Here is a 25697-nt window from a genome sequence, read left to right as displayed (position 1 = left end):
ATTTTAGTTAATGTTGAAGGGTGGCACAATATGCTTGAAATTTTGAATGGCAGTGGATGGGCTATTTTAGCAAAATCCTTGAAAAGTATGTTTTGACACTATTTTGGTCAAAACTAGTAATGAGAATCATTTGGAAGCATGCTCCAGTTTCCTTTCCACTTTCCCACATTTGAAATTCTCTGTGCCTGTTTTTAAGGCTTTAGGCCCCATTTGCTAATCTTTTAGCCATGTTCGAACACCCATGTAGCCAATATTTGGCCATTTTGGGGGGTTTTAATGTCCTGGGGAAGTGGAAAGGCAACTGGAGCATTCTTCCAAATGACTGTCCTTACCGTTTTTGATCAAAACGGTCTCAAAATACACTTTGGTAGTGAATGGGGATTTTTAGCCAAAACTGTGCATTCAAAATGTCAAGCCTGTTGTGCCACCCTTTAACATCAATCAAATTTGTTAAAATTTTACAAGGGAGTTATGATGGTGCAAAGTAACAATACTGCAAGAGCAGAGTAGGATATTGTAAAGTTTTCATTTTTGAGGGGCGTTTGATGCACCCTAATTGTCACGGCCAGTGTATTCGGCCATTCACCAATATCTAACAAAGATGTCTGCAAACATTGTTCAGTGGCGCAAAGATCAGACGCAGTCACTCACCTCACAAGTAGTGATGTCTGGTGTGGTTGTGGACGACTGACACTCTATTCTTGGTTGGGACTCTATGCAACAGAACACAATAACATTGTTACAGTTTCATGAAATCAGGAAAGCAAAACAAACAGACTGGTAAAAAAAAAAAAAGGCCGCAAACCATGATCAACAGCAGAGGGCCGATTTAACCGAGCTCTTAAGACGCTTTTCCGAAGCGCTCAGCTCGAGCTTATAAAGCTAAGCGACTTCAATTAATTGATCTCTGGTGAGGCTGTGAAAAGCCTCCTCAGAGGGATCCTCAGCAAATGCTTGCGCTGCTGACGTCATGGTCAACAAAAGTGAACTCGCACTGGCTGCACAGTGCAAGGCACAAAAGACACAAAACAAAATCACAAAAGTAGTCAAAAATCCCCAAACGACTACAGCTCTCCCCCCCTCAAAAATGGCGCTCCACACACCTAAACGACTTAACGGTGAGGCTGAAGGTAGACGACAAAAGGGCACTAGCCCGACAAAAACAGCCAAAGTCTAACCAGTTAACCAACCTCACCGTAGCTCTGTAAACATAGCCCCAGTACAATACACAAAAGCAATTGGTAAAGCACAAACCAGTGTGATGTGCGTGACACTGTAACCTCAAATCTTACCTGAACAAACAAAACACTTACCTAATACTACACCTTACCACTAGTCTTCTGGTGGTTCCCCTAAAAGGCGTACTTTAACCGCCAAACTCGTGGGGTGAGTGATGCCACCCCCGAAGCGGGCCTACTAGAGGCTACCACCGAAAATAAGAAATTAAAATAAAAAAGTGGTAGGCTCTGTGCCCACCCGGCGGCTTACTAACTACAGTGCCACACACACACACAACCAGTTGGACGAAGTGCAACTTACCATTGCATACTACAAGGTGCCTAAATCTCCCAAACAAAAGGATTTTAAATTTGGAAAAAGGGTGCAAAATGGACGAGGCCCCAAATGTTACAAACAGGTTAAAAGTGTAACCATTTGGAAGACAAAAGGATGTCCAGGCGCTCGAAAGGTCTAGGGGTATTTTATTAAAGGAACTATTTACAAAGAGATACAAAATAAATGAATGACTTAATAAACAAAAGGGAGCCACAAATGCACCAAGTGGAGCCCAGGGGAGAGAGCGTCAAGCCAGGCTGCCACCCTGGCTTAAATGGGAGGAAGGTGATGGGTCCATTGGAGGGGTGGTACGGTTCACAAAATTCACGGTTCGGTTCATATCACGGTGTCAAGGTCACGGTTTTCGGTTCTCTACGGTTCTTTTTTTTTCGTTCATGATAAATGGTGCACTGGCTAATAGAATCGGACTTATCACTACATATGGTTTGTATAGGCTTATAATGTGAAAATGGTGTGATTTTAATTGTCATCCTCTGATTTGGTCTTATACGCCAATGTTTTAATCAGAGAGACTGGATAAGATACTCCTAGAATCTCTGTTTTACATATATTTCTGGGCATTACATGAATTGCGGTTTGCGATGCATTGCACGGTTCGGTTCGGTATGTGTGTGAATTGTACGGTTTCGGTTTTCGGTGCGGTTTGTGCCATCCCTAGTCCATTGGCTGCACCTGTGGAGGAGGAAACTGGGGCAGCAACAGAGGTGGGAATGTGAAGGTGACCCCTGGTGGGAGGAGGACGTAACAGTGGGTATCCAAAGTGCCTCATCCATCAACTCCCAAGTATTACAGGCCCATTTCCCTCACCTCACTTGTGAGTCTTGACAATCCTCTCAAATGAGTTGACTACATCAACTTTTGCCAACAAACCATATGACATATGAACAGATGTTGCCGTTGCCAAACCTTTGGATTAACTGTATATGCATCTGAAAGGGTCTAAAACACATGCTCGTGTCCTTTTTGCTGACTTCTCATCAGCTTTTAACACTATACACTGGATTCCCATCCCAACATGCGGTCAGCAGAGAGTCATGAGCTGATGGATAAAGCCCTGGCACTACTAGACATAGACAACCCTATACACCCACACATTTCAGCTACTGGTGGAACATGGAGCTGACATGAACAGCAGAGACAAGATCTTTGTCCAGTGCTCTGGACGAGGCAGCTGAAGTCTGCCGCAATCTGCCGTGTCTGAGGAGGCTATTGCAGCTGGGAGCTGATGTCAACACCTGAAACTTCAAAAGGTAGGACTATCCTCATCCATGCTGAACATGACCCTGCCTATAGCAACAACCTTGAAAACATCCAACTGCTGCTCGAAGGTGCTAATGTGAATTCGGTGACCTGTACTGGGGACTCATCTGAAAAAGGTCTTAGACAACGAGGATGCTGAGGAGGCAGCTGTCATCGGACAATACTGCACCGGTGTTCCAAACATACTCTTGGACCACCAGGCACCGGCATGTTCAGATGCTTTCCCGAACAGGGGCAGTTGGTGGTGGAGCAGAAGAGGGGATGAGGAGGAGAGGTGGAGGAGGAGAGAAGATGAGCTGTGCATGGTGTCATTCAGTGCGTTGTGTGTGGAGAATTTTGACCTCCTCTTCCCCGTCTGAGTTTCTTTGCTGAGCCGTGGCATCCTACGCAACATTCTCTTCCACCACACAGCCCAGAACTTGAGTTGGCACCATACTTCTCTAGGATGGATATCCTGCTGCGTGTGCTGACAAAAAAACTGTATCCCCATCCCAACATGCGGTCAGCAGAGAGTCTAGACATAGAGACTAGACATAGACAACACTATACAACCACATTTCAGCTACTGGTGGAACATGGAGCTGACATGAACAGCAGAGACAAGATCTTTGGGACCAGTGCTCTGGACGAGGCAGACATAGACAACACTATACACCCACACATTTCATTTACTGGTGGAACATGGAGCTGACATGAACAGCAGAGACAAGATCTTTGGGACCAGTGCTCTGGACGAGGCAGACATAGACAACACTATACACCCACACATTTCAGTTACTGGTGGAACATGGAGCTGACATGAAGAGCAGAGACAAAATCTTTGGGACCAGTGCTCTGGACGAGGCAGCTGAAGACTGCCGTAATCTGCCGTGTCTGAGGATGCTATTGCAGCTGGGAGCTGATGTCAACACATGCAACTTCGAAGGTAGAACTATTCTCATCCATGCTGAACATGAACCTGCCCCATAGTAACAACCTTTAAAATATCTGACTGCTGCTTGAAGGTGCTAATGTGAATTCGGTGACCTGTACTGGGGACACTGCGATGTGGTGACGCATCTGAAAGAGGCCATAAACAACGAGGATGCCGAGTAGCCAAGACTGAAAAAAAAGTCTTGTTTTGATTTTAAATTGATTAATTGGACTATCTGCAGGGCAGAGCACAGCAGGTCAAGGCAGGCAACATCTCAGAGGTGTGACTTTCACCCTTGCTTTTTATTTTGTATACGGTCAGCTGTTGTAGTAGTCACACTGCTTGCCACATAATTAAATAAGCAGATGACCCAGCCTTGGTGCTTACTGAACCATAATGAAACCATGCCTGGTGAAGTGCTGAAGGAATTTGTCAACTGGTCTAAAATATCTAAAGTCATCAGCCAAGACACAAGCAGCAGGCAGAGTTTTAGGCTTCTGTTCACTAACATGTGTTGCAACAGAGGGCCGCGAACAATTGATAAATTCCTCGAAGAGGATTGATACACGGAGTTTTGCACGCTCATCTGCTTCTACAACAGCGCACCAGCGTTTGAACACCAAACTCGACGTACATCTGGTCTACTTTCTTCTGGAGTTTACGGAACGACTGGTGATACGCCTCAGGGGTCAACTGGCACCCATTACGTCGTCACACATAAGACTTTTGGCGAAAGGGAGACACGAGTAAATCTCTTGGCCTTTCTCCTCCAGTGTGTTATCTGGGAGAGGCCCAATACTCTTTCGGCCATGCGAAGTTGGTTGCCACCCTCTCGAAGTGCGGGAAATACCGTTCTACATCAGTCTCTGAGAAGAGAGGAACCAGCTTTATATTTTTTGCAAAATCAAAGACAGTTTTAGACTTGGCCTTTTCGGCTTCCAGTTTAAGACGCTGGCGCTCACTGTCCAACCGCTGTTTTGCCAGATCAGTCTCTAACTCTAATCGCCGCTGCTCGAGGTCTAACTCAAGCAGGCGGACTGTCTCGGACGGACCAGACGGAGTGGAAGGCGAAGCGGCTTTGGCTAGCGTGCGGGGCAGTACACTGTTTTCAGTGAATACATCGAATAACTTTGTTTTTATAGTGTCTTTGGTTCTCCTCTTCTGTATTTAACGACATTGTACCTTTTCGCCAATTCAAGTAATTGTGGTTTGTTGAACCGTTGCAACTTCTTAAAAGTCAGAGACTCAACAAAACTCTTGATTGCAGACATGACTAGTGATAATAACGAACAGCTGATTAACCAGGATAGTTGTAATAGGACGAGTGTGCGGAAACAAACCGGCAGTTACGAGCACAAAAGTCTAAATGCTCCTCACGAGTAGCAAGAAACTAGAGCCAATAGGCTACGGAGCTACGAACAGGCTACAGTAAGTAGCAACAGGTGGTCAGAGACACAGGCACCGGAGTGCAGACAGGACCATGGACAAAACACACAGACTTCCCAAAAAAGAAGAGAATCACTCAGCAAAAAGAGTGGAGTGAAGCCCAACCAAAAATCGGCACACTGCGTTGGAGGTGAAGTGGTGAGCGTTAACCTGGGCAGGGGATGTTACTACTCTGCCTATTCCTAAAACAGAGAAAACAAAAGCCTCACTAGCTTCGGTTCTTCAGTGGAGTACCCAGCTCGAGGCTTCAGGGAGCCCCCTCCTGGGATATCCACAAAACGAGCTTTAGGAAAAACAAGCCCAAAAGCGAAGGTAAACTCACCACAAAAAAACGCAGGAAACACAGCGACCAGAAAAACTTGACGAAACCCGTAAGATAGACTACAAAAACGCCAAAGGATACGAGAGGTCTAGGGAGGACAAATATCCCGCAAGAGCGCCCTTCATTATATCAATATATTACATTAAATATGAAAATGTGAACATATCGGGTATCGGTATCGGCCCTGAGAAGAAGGAAATTATCGGCCATCGGTTAAAAAATGTAATATTGTGCATCACTAGTCAAGAGCAAATGCAAGTACTTTCTCAGTTGCCGAAAATATGGGAACTCCTCCCACTTTGTCGTGAAGCAAACAACCATAAGGAAACCAAGGGAGGGAGGTCACCATGCCGTTTGGGAAATGTTAATTGTTGTGCTCTTGGTCAGACCAAGTCTCGAAGACATTTGAACGTCGCTGATAATCAGGCTACAGTTTGGCCGCCTAAAGCTTCGACATTGGCTCACACTTTGGCTTTGAATTCTTTCTATAGATGGTTCCTCAATTTTTGTTTACTCTTGACTGCGCGAAATTTACTGTGCACAACTCAACCTCTGATTGTTGGAAACCGCTGTCAGTCAACAAATTAGCACACGTGGTTGGCTGCCGGTGTTTTGCCCCTCCTCAAAATACCTTGTTGATAAACAAAAGATATTTATCTATAGACTTCTGCAGTGTCTGGACAAAGGGGGTGGAGTAATAAAGAGGATTCAAAACACGCCCACCCAATGCAAAAGTGTGTGCTCAAGTTGGGTCTCCTTAGAGGTCGTTGTGCAAACACCTCAAAAAGAGAAGGAGGGGACAACACGTGCACTACCGCCATCTACAGCGCAAAGGGGACTCCATTTATTCTTAACCTCAAGACTTCGAAGGTCTCCTAAAGGGGCGTTCACCTGACATCACATAAATAGACATGACATTCACACAAGTCAGAGTTAATCAAAATTTTCACTTACCACTGGCAATAGCTGCATTATTCTCCACAGATGACTCCTGCCTGACACCAACGGCTCCAATCACTTCTTTAACTGAGGGTGTGGAACACTCCACCTTAAAAGATTAACAGCAACGTTCATGTTTAGTTTCAAAAAATGAAACGTGACAGTGCATGTATGCCATTATACACGTGGAGAAACTTCTGGTAAAACACAGAAAAACAAAGTATGCAAGACACTCTATTGAGCTGCATGTGTGGCGCAGAATCAGAAAAAAAAAAAAAACATGTTTGAAAGGACACCACAATTGATGACGTCCACTCATTCTTCCAGTAGCAAAGCTCTAAGGTTTCTGCACACATTGCTCAGTGGAGCAAGGAAGCAGTCACTTACCTCACTAGTAGTGATGTCTGGTGTGGTCGTGGATGACTGACACTCTGATATTGGTTGGGACTCTGTGCAACACAACACAATAAGATATGGTTTTACTTTCCTCTTTTCATAAAACTAACAAACAGACTGGCCAAAGAGTCACCACGGAAACAACGTCACACACACACACCAAAAGTTGTTGGAGCACCTTTAGCATTACTGCACAACACATTTGGCACCGTCGTATTCTAAGACGGCAATGCCAAACTTCACCGGGTTCAAAAGGTTCAAAAACATGGCTCAGTGAGCACGAGATCACTTTAAAACATGGATCGGCCACCATAAAGTTGAGACCTCAGCCGCAATGAGAATCTTTGTGATGTGTTGAAGGCTTTACAGTAGCGCTGACACTAATAAAGTCAATACAAAATCTTGGAGAAAACTTATTTCAACACTCGAAGAGAAAAATCTAGACACTGGTTTTGAATAGTTTCAATAGATCTCTGCAAAGTGTGGTTTTGAATAGTTTCAATAGACCTCTGCAAAGTGTGATCCGAAATCAAAGCTTAAGGCAGCCTAACTGTATATTAGTGCGACCGTTGTTTTGTGCCAGGCTGACGCTCAATTAACTTCCCAGACAGAAACTGCTACTCAATGCATCAGTGAACACAGAAACAAAATCATTTCAGTCAGAGTTACTCAAAATTTTCACTTACCACTGGCAATAACTGCATTATTCTCCACAGATGACTCCTGCCTGACACCAACGGCTCCAATCACTTCTTTAGCTGAGGGTGTGGAACACTCCACCTTAAAAGATTAACAGCAACGTTCATGCTTAGTTTCAAAAAATGAAACGTGACTGTGCATGTATGCTATTATACACGTGGAGGAACTTCTGGTAACACACAGAAAAACAAAGTATGCAAGACACTCTATTGAGCTGCATGTGTGGCGCAGAATCAGGAAAAAAAAAACATGTTTGAAAGGACACTACAATTGATGAGGTCCACTCATTCTTCCAGTAGCAAAGCTCTAAGATTTCTGCACACATTGCTCAGTGGAGCAAGGAAGCAATCACTTACCTCACTAGTAGTGATGTCTGCTGTGGTCGTGGATGACTGACACTCTGATATTGGTTGGGACTCTGTGCAACAAAACACAATAAGATTTGGTTTTACTTTCCTCTTTTCATAAAACTAACAGACTGGCCAATGAGTCACCACGGAAACAACGTCACACACACACACCAAAAGTTGTTGGAGCACCTTTAGCATTACTGCACAACACATTTGGCACCGTCGTATTCTAAGACGGCAATGCCAAACTTCACCGGGTTCAAAGGTTCAAAATCATGGCTCAGTGAGCATGAGATCACTTTAAAACATGGATCGGCCACCATAAAGTTGAGACCTCAGCCGCAATGAGAATCTTTGTGATGTGTTGAAGGCTTTACAGTAGCGCTGACACTCCTACAGTCAATACAAAATCTTGGAGAAAACTTATTTCAACACTCGAAGAGAAAAATCTAGACACTGGTTTTGAATAGTTTCAATAGACCTCTGCAAAGTGTGATCCGAAATCGAAGCTTAAGGCGGCCTAACTGTATATTAGTGCGACCGTTGTTTTGTGCCAGGCTGACGCTCAATTAACTTCCCAGACAGAAACTGCTACTCAATGCATCAGTGAACACAGAAACAAAATCATTTCAGTCAGAGTTACTCAAAATTTTCACTTACCACTGGCAATAGCTGCATTATTCTCCACAGATGACTCCTGCCTGACACCAACGGCTCCAATCACTTCTTTAGCTGAGGGTGTGGAACACTCCACCTTAAAAGATTAACAGCAACGTTCATGTTTAGTTTAAAAAATTGAAACGTGACTGTGCATGTATGCCATTATACACGTGGAGGAACTTCTGGTAACACACAGAAAAACAAAGTATGCAAGACACTCTATTGAGCTGCATGTGTGGCGCAGAATCAGGGAAAAAAACATGTTTGAAAGGACACTACAATTGATGAGGTCCACTCATTCTTCCAGTAGCAAAGCTCTAAGATTTCTGCACACATTGCTCAGTGGAGCAAGGAAGCAATCACTTACCTCACTAGTAGTGATGTCTGCTGTGGTCGTGGATGACTGACACTCTGATATTGGTTGGGACTCTGTGCAACAAAACACAATAAGATTTAGTTTTACTTTCCTCTTTTCATAAAACTAACAGACTGGCCAAAGAGTCACCACGGAAACAACGTCACACACACACACCAAAAGTTGTTGGAGCCAGAGGTGTGACCAAGTCACTAATGTGCAAGTCACAAGTAAGTCTCGAGTCTTTCCACTCAAGTCCGAGTCAAGTCACAAGTCAAGACACATCTGACCAAGTCAAGTCCAAGTCCAAGTCGTACCCCAGCCAAGTCAAGTCCAAGTCCAAGTCTCATTTTTTTTCAAGTCCTTAACAAGTCACAAAGGGATTTTCTATTTGCAATCACAATTTTGATCATAAATTCATTAGTATAATAATGAGACCTGAGAAAAAGATGACAATTACTAAAACAGTTGCTGAGAAATCAGTCTAAACCAAACTACTGCTTGTGCTGTGTATGTAAAATGACATTTAATTTCATATTTTTTTTCACATAAAAATACATTTCATGTGAAGTTGTACAAAGGAGCAACCATATGCCAAATATTTACTGTCCAGTGGGCAAATAGTCCTGTTAGCAAGAATGTGTGCGTATATGTGTGTGTCCATTCCATCATCTGATGGCATAAACCTATTCCACTACTCCACCCTGGTCTTGGTGGTGGGCCGGTCATATCTAGCCAAGGTTTTAAGTTATACAGACTCTAGCATAATAACGCTAAGGACAGGACTATGGTTAACTTTTTCACTAGGAGCACAGGCAGGGCCGCTGACAGCTTTGGCTGGAAGGTTTTGTCAAGACATTAGGGGGGCATATTACACTTCCGACCTGAAAACGCGGATTCACACTTTCAGCATACTATGTTTGAATTTACCCACAAAGGCCAAGGGTGAAAGTAGTAGCCTATTCATGTCTTACAGGTGCTACCCACCCTCCCCCCCTCTCTTTACTGTAGTGTAACACTCGACTAATGTAAACATTTTGGTTTGGCTTTAAAAGACGCCATTTTCCCTAAGGTACCATATTAAGCTCACCATTCTCATCAAGATATGACATACAGCAGGGGTAATCAATTTCTTTTTTAAAAATTGAGCCCAGTGTGTGTGTGTGTGTGTGTGTGTGTGTGTGTGTGTGTGTGTGTGTGTGTGTGTGTGTGTGTGTGTGTGCGTATGGGGGGTGGGGCTACACATGTGAGACAGGATGATGAGTTAACAGCACAGCTCAGCAGGCAGCCCTGTCTCAGCTGGTCCATGATGTTCACTTCATCCCATCTGTGAACCAAAATCTGAGCATAGACAGTGTCATAACTGTGAACCCACCAATGAGCACATGCATGGTGCAGCACTAGGCTATAGTCTGCTGTAGGCTACGTGCCAACAGTATTTAGCCTAGTAGACACTTGTCCATATGGGCTAAGAAATGAGGACAAACTAGGCCTAGTTAGTTGGATTAAATTCCTGGTAAAGTAATGATGAATTTCCTGAATTTCCCCCTGGGGATCAATAAAGTTACTCTACTACTCTACTCTACTCTACTCTACTCTACTATTGTTGAAGCTGATATCGGCATTGTCGCTTTCCCCCTCACATTCTCGCCGCAATGGCCCATGACCAACCATTTTTACTGCGTCACAGTCCAAGTTAACTAGAACTTCGTTTGCACAGTCATTAATCCACGTCTTGTTAATTATATTAGGCTACTAGACTATTCGCCAGCACGCTGTCAATTAAACATGGCGTTAGCGCATCAGAATGCCAGTTATGGCACTGTGCTTCTACAGTGTAGGAAGAAGGAAGGTGTGTGCCCTATCCAACATTTCGCTCTCATTTTTCCCGAACGAATATGCGCCTCGCGCCATGCTCTCGTCTCCCTGTTCTCCCCAATCGCCCTCTCCTCCCCCACAAAGGCACTTGTATGCTGTTCATGCCTCTTCAAAAAGATTACGTTCACCGTCCAGGTCATAGATTGTGGCCAAACAAAGTTCTGTTTCTATGTTTCCTAAATTTTGTTAATTTGGATAACAGGGTTACATCCCAGTTCTCCAGTGCTGGCGTCGTGTAGCTCTAACGTGTAATTTCCAAGCAGCGGTAATTGCGACTCCAAACTCCCCCAAAATACCAAACAAAGCATGTAGTTCGAACTGTGAGAAACATAAGATAAAGCGGTGTCGACACCACGAGATACAAGGTTCGCGCGCGCAAGGATTGGGCTGGGAGCAGCACGCGAGAGGGAACATGCTTGCTTTTTATCCACGGGAGCCGACCCATGCCCATGTCTTGCGCGGCTCAGCAGTAGCTTGCAACCTCTACCTCGCATTACATAAACTTCACGAGAGGCTGCAATAAAGATTGCGTTTGAACTGATGTGGCTGACATAGTGTGTCAAGGCTGAGTTTTAAAACTTTCAAGGACCAGGTATGGCATTATCTTACCATTTGACACAAGGGACATTGCTACTCTGTTTTCAGCTGGCTGAGGCGGTATTCCAGGAATCAAAAATAGCCCTGATGTCCTTAGAAATGTTTCGATTCAAGTCATCGAACAACAAGCAGTGAGGTTCGGGGCGCATAGCTTGTTTAATAGCCCTCAAGCGCAAGCTTCGCGGGAAGCAGTGTTGCTTACGCTTAGTTTCTTCAAAGTTTTTCCAATAGCCATGAAGTATTCCTCATCTCGCGCCTTGACCAATTATTTGACAATTTTGGTCGTTTGTCTTGTCTCTTTGCAAGACTGTCATGAATAGGCTATAGGCTAAATTATTTCTCTTTGGAACCATTCACCCAGCATCTAAAGTAGGCAACCGGTGGAGCTCTTTTGATGGATGCAAGACCAAGTGTCCTCTGCTCGCCTATTTTCGATTGCATGCTGGAAGACTAAGACATGTATAAACGTGTCTTTTTGTATTGATTCTAATACTCAACCGATGGTGGCTGGTCAATGCAAAGAATGTTACCGAGAGGTTACTCTTTCTAGACTGAGAAGCGCGAGCATTGCATTTTCAGCGCGTGGAGTTGTGGTCGTGAAATAGCCCTGGGATATCAAGCCATATAGCCTACGGACACATCCTGGGTTGGGGGAAACTTAAAAGCAGGCCATATTCGTAACGTTTACCTCGCCACATATCCATCATAACGTGGTTTTGTCCGCGATGGTGGAAATTATTCACAAGGCTGCACTTTGAAGTGACTGACTCGCAAGTATAATGTGTGGGAGCGGAACATAGCCTACTGTAACAGCCTTCGGGGGCTGAAGGCAAGCGCATTCATAAAGGAAAGGGAAAGCAAAATGGATAGGTGTTCGATTATGTCAGCAGTGTGTGTTTTTTAGACTATTTCAACTGCTTAAATAGCCTAATGTTCAACAATCAATGTCCATCACCATTTAGCTAACCATTTAGACAGCTTGGTTCTCACTGAATTTCTGTCGTAAGCGAGGGGCGAGAGAGCGAGAGCTTCACGTGTGTAGCCTACAGACGCGTGTTGCACATCAGAGCGCCCCACCACACACACTTCCTACAACATTGATAGAAAATATTTGTTGATCACAGTGCAAACTTCCATAGCCTACCCTATTAAGAATGCAAAATGAGTTGGGGCTGAGAGGGAGATAAATTAACTTCCGCGATGGTTTAAAATGTAGGCTATGTTTGTTCTGGAGACTCGCAAATGGTTGCCGCTGGTCGCCGCGTCCAGGCCAGCCGCGTCCGGTGTGGCAGTTTTTGTGATATGCACCGGAATTCTCATCCGCCCTGTATCTGCTTGTAGACTGATTAAAGTTAAGTACAGGGTACCGTTGGGGTAAATCAAATATAGGCTACCTGTGTAACAACAAGACTCTGATCTAATTCCAAAGTGTAGGCATAACAAATGACAGTCCCAAAACAATTGCTGACCATATCGAAGATTGTGTCCTAATCTCTGTTTATGTTGACATTCGGTTCCTGCCATAGGCTACCTTTGTCCCGCATCGCTTTCCGTAGCCTCGTACAAGCAGATGTACGTGCGGATGAGAATTCCGGTGCATATCACAAAAGCTGCCACACCGGCTGCATCTTGCTGCCAATGGCATAGCACCGCTTAGGACAATGACGTGATTCAAACAAAGAATGTGGGCGGGCTGTTGCATTCTGAAAACAAGGGTTGGACTTCAACTTTTTTTTTAGACCCAACATGGCAAGTCACGCCAAGTCATTGAAAGTTACAACTGTCAAGTCCAAGTCGAGTCCCGAGTCAAAGGCGTGCAAGTCGAGTCCAGTCGCAAGTCCTTTTTGATCTTGAAATTTCAAGTCGCAAGTCTTTCACACCGCTGACTCGAGTCAGACTCGAGTCCAAGTCACTGGACTCGAGTCCACATGTCTGGTTGGAGCACCTTTAGCATTACTGCACAACACATTTGGCACCGTCGTATTCTAAGACGGCAATGCCAAACTTCACCGGGTTCAAAAGGTTCAAAAACATGGCTCAGTGAGCACGAGATCACTTTAAAACAAGGATCGGCCACCATAAAGTTGAGACCTCAGCCGCAATGAGAATCTTTGTGATGTGTTGAAGGCTTTACAGTAGCGCTGACACTAATAAAGTCAATACAAAATCTTGGAGAAAACTTATTTCAACACTCGAAGAGAAAAATCTAGACACTGGTTTTGAATAGTTTCAATAGATCTCTGCAAAGTGTGGTTTTGAATAGTTTCAATAGACCTCTGCAAAGTGTGATCCGAAATCAAAGCTTAAGGCAGCCTAACTGTATATTAGTGCGACCGTTGTTTTGTGCCAGGCTGACGCTCAATTAACTTCCCAGACAGAAACTGCTACTCAATGCATCAGTGAACACAGAAACAAAATCATTTCAGTCAGAGTTACTCAAAATTTTCACTTACCACTGGCAATAACTGCATTATTCTCCACAGATGACTCCTGCCTGACACCAACGGCTCCAATCACTTCTTTAGCTGAGGGTGTGGAACACTCCACCTTAAAAGATTAACAGCAACGTTCATGCTTAGTTTCAAAAAATGAAACGTGACTGTGCATGTATGCCATTATACACGTGGAGGAACTTCTGGTAACACACAGAAAAACAAAGTATGCAAGACACTCTATTGAGCTGCATGTGTGGCGCAGAATCAGGAAAAAAAAACATGTTTGAAAGGACACTACAATTGATGAGGTCCACTCATTCTTTACAGTAGCGCTGACACTCCTACAGTCAATACAAAATCTTGGAGAAAACTTATTTCAACACTCGAAGAGAAAAATCTAGACACTGGTTTTGAATAGTTTCAATAGACGTCTGCAAAGTGTGATCCGAAATCGAAGCTCAAGGCGGCCTAACTGTACAGTATATCACAACAGTGAATACACCCCTCACAGTTTTTCATATTTTTGAGTGAATCTTTTCATAGGAAAGCATTACAGAAATTTCACTTTGACACAATGATTAGTGACCTTTTAACAACATATTTAACCGCTTAAATTTCTTGTTCACTCAGAAAAAAAACAAAATACAGCCATTAATGTTTTAACATGTACTCACAAAAGTGAGTACACCCCAGATTAAAATCTGGTAGAGAAGGGGCTGTGTTGGCTCGAATCGTCTCGAAATGAAACAAAATGAAAAGGGATGAAAGGGGAGGTCATCAGTGTGTGTTTCAACCTTTCTTTGCATTGAACTTTTACATTTTGAGTCTGCATCTGGCTTAAATAGATTGGTGTGAGATTTGAATGCAATCCTATGGAGAATATCATGATCTGCTTCAGTAGTCACAGTGCATGATGACATGCATGTTTATTTTAGGTGTATTTCAGATTACCAATGTTGACAGCATTCATGCATCCACAAACCATGTCAGTCCCACTACCATGCTTGGCTATTGAGAGTATAAACCTTTTTTGTAAAACTCACTTGTTTACCACCACACATGCTTGACACCATCTAAAGCAAATTTGTTTATCTTGGTCTCAAGAGAGATGAACAGACCAAGCATATGGATCACTGGAACCATGTCGTGTGATCTGAAGAGACCAAGATAAACAAATATACTTTAGATGGTGTCAAGCATGTGTGGTGGTAAACAAGTGAGTTTTACAAAAAAAGTGTATCCTATCAAAAGCCAAGCATGAACACAGAAACAAAATCATTTCAATACAACTATCACATGTTTCTCCGTGCTGAAAAACCACAGCAGCCGTGATGTGTATTCACAGAAGTTATTGTTACTCAATTTTCACTTACCAATGGACCCATCTGTGGAGAATAACGTAGCTGACTCCTGCCTGACACCAATATCTCCTATAACTTCTTTAGCAGAGGGTGTGACACTCTGCACCGTAAAAGGATAAACAGCAACATTCATGTTAAGTTAAAAAAATAAAATAAAACGTGACTATTTATGCTATGAAAAAATAGGCCTTATAGCGAAAGGCATGTTTGGCATCACTCCGCCCCACCCACTGTGCATGTATCCTAATATACTTGTGGAGGAACTACTGGCGACACATAGAAAAGCAAGGTATGCAAGACACTCCTTTGCTGTTTAAAGACATCACTGCGCAAACTCAGAGCATTGAGCTGCTTGTGTGTGACACGATCAGAAAAAGAACGTGTTTGAGAGGACTCTACGGTTAATGAGGTCCAGCCACGCTGGGAAACATACTACGCCCCACCCCCATCTAATATACAAGAGGAAGAACTTCTGGTGACAAACAGCAATATTGTCTAGCATACATTATTGACATTTTCTGTGTCTCAAAGTCAGACTCAGAGCAGTCAGCTGCTTGTGTGTGGCACAATCAGAAAAAAAACATAGTTGAGAGGACACTACGCTTATGAGGTCCACCCATGCTTCCAGTAGCAGAGCCCTAAGGTGTCTGACTGCTTCTGATCATTACTCCACTTAACAGTGTTTGCGCTCACCTCACAAGCAGTGATGTCGGGTGTGGTCGTGGATGACTGACACTCTGATCTTGGTTGGGATTCTGTGCAACAGAACACCGTAAGATATTGTTTTCCAGCATGGAGAAGCATGTGATGGTTGTATTGAAATATTTTTTTTGTTTCTGTGTTCACTGATGTATTGAGTAGCAGTTTCTGTCTGGGAAGTGAATTGAGCGTCAGCCTGGCACAAAACAAAGGTGGCACTAATGTACAGTTAGGCTAGCCAGGCTGGGCCCTCCTAGTGACGCAACACCTTCAGCGTTGCAACTCGTCAGGTCAAGAGTAGAGATGCACGATATACATCGGTCCACTAAAATATCGGCCGATTTGGGCTTATTTTCTATCTGCCCGATTGTCATATTTTCCCGATAAAATGTCCGATAATGTAATGAAAACTAGCGTTGCAGTAAGATTTTGTATTGACTGCAGGAGTGTCAGCGCTGCTGTAAAGCCTTCTCCAACACATCCCAAAGATTCTCATTGCGGCTGAGGTCTCTACTCTATGGTGGCCAATCCAAGTTTTAAAAGTGATCTCATGCTTACCGAGCCACGTTTTGAACATTTGTGCCTGGTGAAGTTTGGCATTGGCCGTCTTGGAATATGCCTGTGCAAAATGTGTAATACTGTAACGCTAAAGGTGCTCCAACAACTTTTGGTGTGTGAGAGGCCTGGTTTCCGTGGGGAATTTTAGTCAGTCTGTCTGTTAGTTTTATGAAATGAGGAAAGTAAAACCATAGCAGCAGTGACGTGCATTCACACAACTCAGAGTTAATCAAAATTTTCACTTACCACTGGCAATAGCTGCATTATTCTCCACAGATGACTCCTGCCTGACACCAACGGCTCCAATCACTTCTTTAGCTGAGGGTGTGGAACACTCCACCTTAAAAGATTAACAGCAACGTTCATGTTTAGTTTTAAAAATTGAAACGTGACTGTGCATGTATGCCATTATACACATGGAGGAACTTCTGGTAACACACAGAAAAACAAAGTATGCAAGACACTCTATTGAGCTGCATGTGTGGCGCAGAATCAGGGGAAAAAAACATGTTTGAAAGGACACTACAATTGATGAGGTCCACTCATTCTTCCAGTAGCAAAGCTCTAAGATTTCTGCACACATTGCTCAGTGGAGCAAGGAAGCAATCACTTACCTCACTAGTAGTGATGTCTGCTGTGGTCGTGGATGACTGACACTCTGATATTGGTTGGGACTCTGTGCAACAAAACACAATAAGATTTAGTTTTACTTTCCTCTTTTCATAAAACTAACAGACTGGCCAAAGAGTCACCACGGAAACAACGTCACACACACACACCAAAAGTTGTTGGAGCACCTTTAGCATTACTGCACAACACATTTGGCACCGTCGTATTCTAAGACGGCAATGCCAAACTTCACCGGGTTCAAAAGGTTCAAAAACATGGCTCAGTGAGCACGAGATCACTTTAAAACAAGGATCGGCCACCATAAAGTTGAGACCTCAGCCGCAATGAGAATCTTTGTGATGTGTTGAAGGCTTTACAGTAGCACTGACACTCCTACAGTCAATACAAAATCTTGGAGAAAACTTATTTCAACACTCGAAGAGAAAAATCTAGACACTGGTTTTGAATAGTTTCAATAGATGTCTGCAAAGTGTGATCCGAAATCGAAGCTTAAGGCGGCCTAACTGTACAGTATATCACAACAGTGAATACACCCCTCACAGTTTTTCATATTTTTGAGTGAATCTTTTCATAGGAAAGCATTACAGAAATTTCACTTTGACACAATGATTGGTGACCTTTTAACAACATATTTAACCGCTTAAATTTCTTGTTCACTCAGAAAAAAAAACAAAATACTGCCATTAATGTTTTAACATGTACCCACGTAAGTGAGTACACCCCAGATTAAAATCTGGTAGAGAAGGGGCTGTGTTGGCTCGAATCGTCTCGAAATGAAACAAAATGAAAAGGGATGAAAGGGGAGGTCATCAGTGTGTGTTTCAACCTTTCTTTGCATTGAACTTTTACATTTTGAGTCTGCATCTGGCTTAAATAGATTGGTGTGAGATTTGAATGCAATCCTATGGAGAATATCATGATCTGCTTCAGTAGTCACAGTGCATGATGACATGCATGTTTATTTTAGGTGTATTTCAGATTACCAATGTTGACAGCATTCATGCATCCACAAACCATGTCAGTCCCACTACCATGCTTGGCTATTGAGGGTATAAACCTTTTTTGTAAAACTCACTTGTTTACCACCACACATGCTTGACACCATCTAAAGCAAATTTGTTTATCTTGGTCTCAAGAGAGATGAACAGACCAAGCATATGGATCACTGGAACCATGTCGTGTGATCTGAAGAGACCAAGATAAACAAATATACTTTAGATGGTGTCAAGCATGTGTGGTGGTAAACAAGTGAGTTTTACAAAAAAAGTGTATCCTATCAAAAGCCAAGCATGAACACAGAAACAAAATCATTTCAATACAACTATCACATGTTTCTCCGTGCTGAAAAACCACAGCAGCCGTGATGTGTATTCACAGAAGTTATTGTTACTCAATTTTCACTTACCAATGGACCCATCTGTGGAGAATAACGTAGCTGACTCCTGCCTGACACCAATATCTCCTATAACTTCTTTAGCAGAGGGTGTGACACTCTGCACCGTAAAAAGATAAACAGCAACATTCATGTTAAGTTAAAAAAAAATAATAAAACGTGACTATTTATGCTATGAAAAAATAGGCCTTATAGCGAAAGGCATGTTTGGCATCACTCCGCCCCACCCACTGTGCATGTATCCTAATATACTTGTGGAGGAACTACTGGCGACACATAGAAAAGCAAGGTATGCAAGACACTCCTTTGCTGTTTAAAGACATCACTGTGCAAACTCAGAGCATTGAGCTGCTTGTGTGTGACACGATCAGAAAAAGAACGTGTTTGAGAGGACTCTACGGTTAATGAGGTCCAGCCACGCTGGGAAACATACTACGCCCCACCCCCACCTAATATACACGAGGAAGAACTTCTGGTGACAAACAGCAATATTGTCTAGCATACATTATTGACATTTTCTGTGTCTCAAAGTCAGACTCAGAGCAGTCAGCTGCTTGTGTGTGGCACAATCAGAAAAAAAACATAGTTGAGAGGACACTACGCTTATGAGGTCCACCCATGCTTCCAGTAGCAGAGCCCTAAGGTGTCTGACTGCTTCTGATCATTACTCCACTTAACAGTGTTTGCGCTCACCTCACAAGCAGTGATGTCGGGTGTGGTCGTGGATGACTGACACTCTGATCTTGGTTGGGATTCTGTGCAACAGAACACCGTAAGATATTGTTTTCCAGCATGGAGAAGCATGTGATGGTTGTATTGAAATATTTTTTTTGTTTCTGTGTTCACTGATGTATTGAGTAGCAGTTTCTGTCTGGGAAGTGAATTGAGCGTCAGCCTGGCACAAAACAAAGGTGGCACTAATGTACAGTTAGGCTAGCCAGGCTGGGCCCTCCTAGTGACGCAACACCTTCAGCGTTGCAACTCGTCAGGTCAAGAGTAGAGATGCACGATATACATCGGTCCACTAAAATATCGGCCGATTTGGGCTTATTTTCTATCTGCCCGATTGTCATATTTTCCCGATAAAATGTCCGATAATGTAATGAAAACTAGCGTTGCAGTAAGATTTTGTATTGACTGCAGGAGTGTCAGCGCTGCTGTAAAGCCTTCTCCAACACATCCCAAAGATTCTCATTGCGGCTGAGGTCTCTACTCTATGGTGGCCAATCCAAGTTTTAAAAGTGATCTCATGCTTACCGAGCCACGTTTTGAACATTTGTGCCTGGTGAAGTTTGGCATTGGCCGTCTTGGAATATGCCTGTGCAAAATGTGTAATACTGTAACGCTAAAGGTGCTCCAACAACTTTTGGTGTGTGAGAGGCCTGGTTTCCGTGGGGAATTTTAGTCAGTCTGTCTGTTAGTTTTATGAAATGAGGAAAGTAAAACCATAGCAGCAGTGACGTGCATTCACACAACTCAGAGTTAATCAAAATTTTCACTTACCACTGGCAATAGCTGCATTATTCTCCACAGATGACTCCTGCCTGACACCAACGGCTCCAATCACTTCTTTAGCTGAGGGTGTGGAACACTCCACCTTAAAAGATTAACAGCAACGTTCATGTTTAGTTTAAAAAATTGAAACGTGACTGTGCATGTATGCCATTATACACGTGGAGGAACTTCTGGTAACACACAGAAAAACAAAGTATGCAAGACACTCTATTGAGCTGCTTGTGTGGCGCAGAATCAGAAAAAAAAACATGTTTGAAAGGACACTACAATTGATGAGGTCCACTCATTCTTCCAGTAGCAAAGCTCTAAGATTTCTGCACACATTGCTCAGTGGAGCAAGGAAGCAATCACTTACCTCACTAGTAGTGATGTCTGCTGTGGTCGTGGATGACTGACACTCTGATATTGGTTGGGACTCTGTGCAACAAAACACAATAAGATTTAGTTTTACTTTCCTCTTTTCATAAAACTAACAGACTGGCCAAAGAGTCACCACGGAAACAACGTCACACACACACACCAAAAGTTGTTGGAGCACCTTTAGCATTACTGCACAACACATTTGGCACCGTCGTATTCTAAGCGGCAATGCCAAACTTCACCGGGTTCAAAAGGTTCAAAAACATGGCTCAGTGAGCACGAGATCACTTTAAAACAAGGATCGGCCACCATAAAGTTGAGACCTCAGCCGCAATGAGAATCTTTGTGATGTGTTGAAGGCTTTACAGTAGCGCTGACACTCCTACAGTCAATACAAAATCTTGGAGAAAACTTATTTCAACACTCGAAGAGAAAAATCTAGACACTGGTTTTGAATAGTTTCAATAGACGTCTGCAAAGTGTGATCCGAAATCGAAGCTTAAGGCGGCCTAACTGTACAGTATATCACAACAGTGAATACACCCCTCACAGTTTTTCATATTTTTGAGTGAATCTTTTCATAGGAAAGCATTACAGAAATGTCACTTTGACACAATGATTAGTGACCTTTTAACAACATATTTAACCGCTTAAATTTCTTGTTCACTCAGAAAAAAAACAAAATACAGCCATTAATGTTTTAACATGTACTCACAAAAGTGAGTACACCCCAGATTAAAATCTGGTAGAGAAGGGGCTGTGTTGGCTCGAATCGTCTCGAAATGAAACAAAATGAAAAGGGATGAAAGGGGAGGTCATCAGTGTGTGTTTCAACCTTTCTTTGCATTGAACTTTTACATTTTGAGTCTGCATCTGGCTTAAATAGATTGGTGTGAGATTTGAATGCAATCCTATGGAGAATATCATGATCTGCTTCAGTAGTCACAGTGCATGATGACATGCATGTTTATTTTAGGTGTATTTCAGATTACCAATGTTGACAGCATTCATGCATCCACAAACCATGTCAGTCCCACTACCATGCTTGGCTATTGAGGGTATAAACCTTTTTTGTAAAACTCACTTGTTTACCACCACACATGCTTGACACCATCTAAAGCAAATTTGTTTATCTTGGTCTCAAGAGAGATGAACAGACCAAGCATATGGATCACTGGAACCATGTCGTGTGATCTGAAGAGACCAAGATAAACAAATATACTTTAGATGGTGTCAAGCATGTGTGGTGGTAAACAAGTGAGTTTTACAAAAAAAGTGTATCCTATCAAAAGCCAAGCATGAACACAGAAACAAAATCATTTCAATACAACTATCACATGTTTCTCCGTGCTGAAAAACCACAGCAGCCGTGATGTGTATTCACAGAAGTTATTGTTACTCAATTTTCACTTACCAATGGACCCATCTGTGGAGAATAACGTAGCTGACTCCTGCCTGACACCAATATCTCCTATAACTTCTTTAGCAGAGGGTGTGACACTCTGCACCGTAAAAAGATAAACAGCAACATTCATGTTAAGTTAAAAAAAAATAATAAAACGTGACTATTTATGCTATGAAAAAATAGGCCTTATAGCGAAAGGCATGTTTGGCATCACTCCGCCCCACCCACTGTGCATGTATCCTAATATACTGGTGGAGGAACTACTGGCGACACATAGAAAAGCAAGGTATGCAAGACACTCCTTTGCTGTTTAAAGACATCACTGCGCAAACTCAGAGCATTGAGCTGCTTGTGTGTGACACGATCAGAAAAAGAACGTGTTTGAGAGGACTCTACGGTTAATGAGGTCCAGCCACGCTGGGAAACATACTACGCCCCACCCCCACCTAATATACACGAGGAAGAACTTCTGGTGACAAACAGCAATATTGTCTAGCATACATTATTGACATTTTCTGTGTCTCAAAGTCAGACTCAGAGCAGTCAGCTGCTTGTGTGTGGCACAATCAGAAAAAAAACATAGTTGAGAGGACACTACGCTTATGAGGTCCACCCATGCTTCCAGTAGCAGAGCCCTAAGGTGTCTGACTGCTTCTGATCATTACTCCACTTAACAGTGTTTGCGCTCACCTCACAAGCAGTGATGTCGGGTGTGGTCGTGGATGACTGACACTCTGATCTTGGTTGGGATTCTGTGCAACAGAACACCGTAAGATATTGTTTTCCAGCATGGAGAAGCATGTGATGGTTGTATTGAAATATTTTTTTTATTTCTGTGTTCACTGATGTATTGAGTAGCAGTTTCTGTCTGGGAAGTGAATTGAGCGTCAGCCTGGCACAAAACAAAGGTGGCACTAATGTACAGTTAGGCTAGCCAGGCTGGGCCCTCCTAGTGACGCAACACCTTCAGCGTTGCAACTCGTCAGGTCAAGAGTAGAGATGCACGATATACATCGGTCCACTAAAATATCGGCCGATTTGGGCTTATTTTCTATCTGCCCGATTGTCATATTTTCCCGATAAAATGTCCGATAATGTAATGAAAACTAGCGTTGCAGTAAGATTTTGTATTGACTGCAGGAGTGTCAGCGCTGCTGTAAAGCCTTCTCCAACACATCCCAAAGATTCTCATTGCGGCTGAGGTCTCTACTCTATGGTGGCCAATCCAAGTTTTAAAAGTGATCTCATGCTTACCGAGCCACGTTTTGAACATTTGTGCCTGGTGAACTTTGGCATTGGCCGTCTTGGAATATGCCTGTGCAAAATGTGTAATACTGTAACGCTAAAGGTGCTCCAACAACTTTTGGTGTGTGAGAGGCCTGGTTTCCGTGGGGAATTTTAGTCAGTCTGTCTGTTAGTTTTATGAAATGAGGAAAGTAAAACCATAGCAGCAGTGACGTGCATTCACACAACTCAGAGTTAATCAAAATTTTCACTTACCACTGGCAATAGCTGCATTATTCTCCACAGATGACTCCTGCCTGACACCAACGGCTCCAATCACTTCTTTAACTGAGGGTGTGGAACACTCCCCCTTAAAAGATTAACAGCAACGTTCATGTTTAGTTTCAAAAAATGAAACGTGACTGTGCATGTATGCCATTATACAAGTGGAGGAACTTCTGTAACATTTGATCATCTTTTTAATGTTATTTACCGTCAATTCATTTTCGAGTTTTTTCACAGTCAGTCGCTACGAGCCGGAAATCCGGCCTGGGGCCAGAATACTTCAATCCCTGCATGTTGCTGGACTTAAAACTTCACAATAGTGTTTGTAAAGGCCTACAATTCATTTTTTGTTGTCTACACACCTTTGATCTCCATGGCCAGTCCGAGTCGCCATAATTGTAGGTAATCTCTTCTCCTGAACGTATGTCTCGCGTTGCAAACAAACACAAGTGGGGCTTCCCTTGTAGATTCAGGCACTTTATCTTGGCATTTGAGTTGATGTGGTCATCATTGACAAGTCTGCCAAAGGACCCATCCTCAGTGGCGGCATCAATACTACAAAAGTACCACTTCATAAAATTAATTTACAATAAGGTACAACATAAAATATAAAAGTTCACATCTAACAATATCTTCATTTAAGGTCTTCAGCCAACAACATTTCTGTGACCATGTGTGTCATGTAGCTTTAATTAGACAAAGCAATAGCATGATATTTACCACCATATTTTGCCATCAAATCGGAATTCGAACATGAAGACCTTGCGGTTGTCATGGTAAAATCGCTGTCTTCTTTGACATTCTTCAATGGTTATGAAGTCACCTCTATATTCAAGTAGAAAGTTTCCTTTTTCAAAAGGAACAGTTGCGAAGATGCCGCGACCTATTTAACCCTCCTGTTATCCTTGGGGTCTATTTGACCCCTTTCAATGTTTAACACCTGAAAAATACATGAAGTACATATTTCTTCTGCCTCATCTTTGATGACTTTTCCTAAATAGATGGGATGAATGTGAAAAAAGTGAAATTTCAGCAAAAATGTTTTCCATATGTGCTGGACACATTTAGGTTACATCCGTGTTCCTTGGGGTCAATTTGACCCCAATTGTTTCAAGTGTATAAAACATACATGGAACATTCATATTTTGCAAATAAATGTTAAAATCTGTTTAGATAATGTGAAATACATGACAATAAGCTATTCAGCCATGTTTCTTCTGAACATTTTGCTTTTGTTTGGGCCCTGATAACTAAAAATGCTAATGATATGGGGGAGGCCTAAAAGTAATTCACGGCAACATTTTGGACATTGGTGGCTAATACAGCGTTGACATTTTGACAAAATACACCAACTGAACCTTGTTGTACCCAAAGCACCATCATGGCACCCACCACAGCAATCCCCCCATTCCTGTACCCTGTGAGCTACTTTTGCACCCTCCCACTACACACAAACACTAGTATAAGAAGGGTCACATATGGTCAGCATTGCTGTGCATACAGATCTGTGCCCAGCCTACATAATTATAAGTGATGGTATATTTGAAGCTTTATGATTGTGATCCAAATATTGAAATGGACTGTTCTGATGGTGACAAGCCATTGTATTTCTTTAGATGGAGACGATCTCAAGGTTGTTTGCTATACTGAGAGATATAATGGTGCTATTCTTCTCCTCATTTCAGTATTGTGTTCCAAATTGACACCTTTGTCTGCAGTCTTGGTTATAAACTGGTGCTACCTGACATAGAGAAGGCAGGAACAGCAACAGCTGTAACTTTTGTGAAGAACATACACATTGACATCCATACCACAAGTTCTCCAGTGGGCATACATAGTGAATAGAAGTAAACATACAAGTTCCCAGCCCTGTTCCTTCAAACATTACCCCACAACCATGAACATGTAATATGTCTACAAGGAGCACATGCAAACCTTTTTTCCTTATGTGCACACTAATTCAAGCGTAGAAACAATGTAGAAAACAATGATTTTCTATGTTGTTCCCGAAACTCTTGGTTGGCAATGTATCCATGTTCTTACCTAACTATTATACTTGTGCTATAAATACACATTCAAACATTCAAAAAAATGAATGAACAATGAAAAAACCTTCTGAATGTTTGGAAATATGTTTCTATATATAATATTTCTTTTAGGGTTAAATTGACTGATATGGTAATAGATAGATAATATCCTTGATAATCAAATTAGTTTTTTCTTTAGAATGTTATAAGTTATAGAAATTCATATTTAAGGAGTATATGGAGCCAATAACATTAAAATAATATGTGTCCATCTGTTTTTAGACCAATTAATGACATTTTATTGCAATTTTTTCTAATTTTCGCCTAGTCATGGATTAAGTTTTTTGGTGTGTGGGCTATGTGTGGGGGTGCAAGGATATATTGAAAGGACTTTTTATGTCACCAACAGAGCAAT

The 25697-nt window shown here is 42.5% G+C and overlaps 1 protein-coding gene across 1 annotated transcript in view; it reads right to left on the bottom strand.

The window, feature by feature from the left end:
* Positions 1-651: 651 nt before the first annotated feature.
* LOC134442436 (uncharacterized) overlaps positions 652-25697 on the bottom strand; it is a gene marked incomplete at its 3' end in the record, with an annotated part of 34544 nt that continues 9498 nt past the window's right edge. The window contains exons 4-23 of the mRNA XM_063192606.1: positions 23976-24138; positions 23618-23810; positions 23247-23340; positions 22437-22498; positions 21756-21843; positions 20337-20398; positions 19970-20063; positions 19160-19221; positions 18479-18566; positions 17058-17119; positions 16690-16783; positions 15880-15941; positions 15199-15286; positions 8928-8989; positions 8561-8654; positions 7907-7968; positions 7538-7631; positions 6843-6904; positions 6471-6564; positions 652-713 (exon numbers count right to left, since the gene is read on the bottom strand). Of these exons, the coding sequence (XP_063048676.1) occupies positions 652-713; positions 6471-6564; positions 6843-6904; positions 7538-7631; positions 7907-7968; positions 8561-8654; positions 8928-8989; positions 15199-15286; positions 15880-15941; positions 16690-16783; positions 17058-17119; positions 18479-18566; positions 19160-19221; positions 19970-20063; positions 20337-20398; positions 21756-21843; positions 22437-22498; positions 23247-23340; positions 23618-23810; positions 23976-24138 (1742 nt within the window). The remainder of the gene's footprint in view (positions 714-6470; positions 6565-6842; positions 6905-7537; positions 7632-7906; positions 7969-8560; positions 8655-8927; positions 8990-15198; positions 15287-15879; positions 15942-16689; positions 16784-17057; positions 17120-18478; positions 18567-19159; positions 19222-19969; positions 20064-20336; positions 20399-21755; positions 21844-22436; positions 22499-23246; positions 23341-23617; positions 23811-23975; positions 24139-25697) is intronic.

The sequence above is a fragment of the Engraulis encrasicolus genome, unplaced genomic scaffold (genome assembly GCF_034702125.1).
Source record: "Engraulis encrasicolus isolate BLACKSEA-1 unplaced genomic scaffold, IST_EnEncr_1.0 scaffold_160_np1212, whole genome shotgun sequence".
In the NCBI taxonomy this organism is placed as follows: domain Eukaryota; kingdom Metazoa; phylum Chordata; class Actinopteri; order Clupeiformes; family Engraulidae; genus Engraulis; species Engraulis encrasicolus.
Note: the sequence above shows the minus strand (reverse complement) of the source record. Positions and strands in the feature narration are given on the sequence as shown.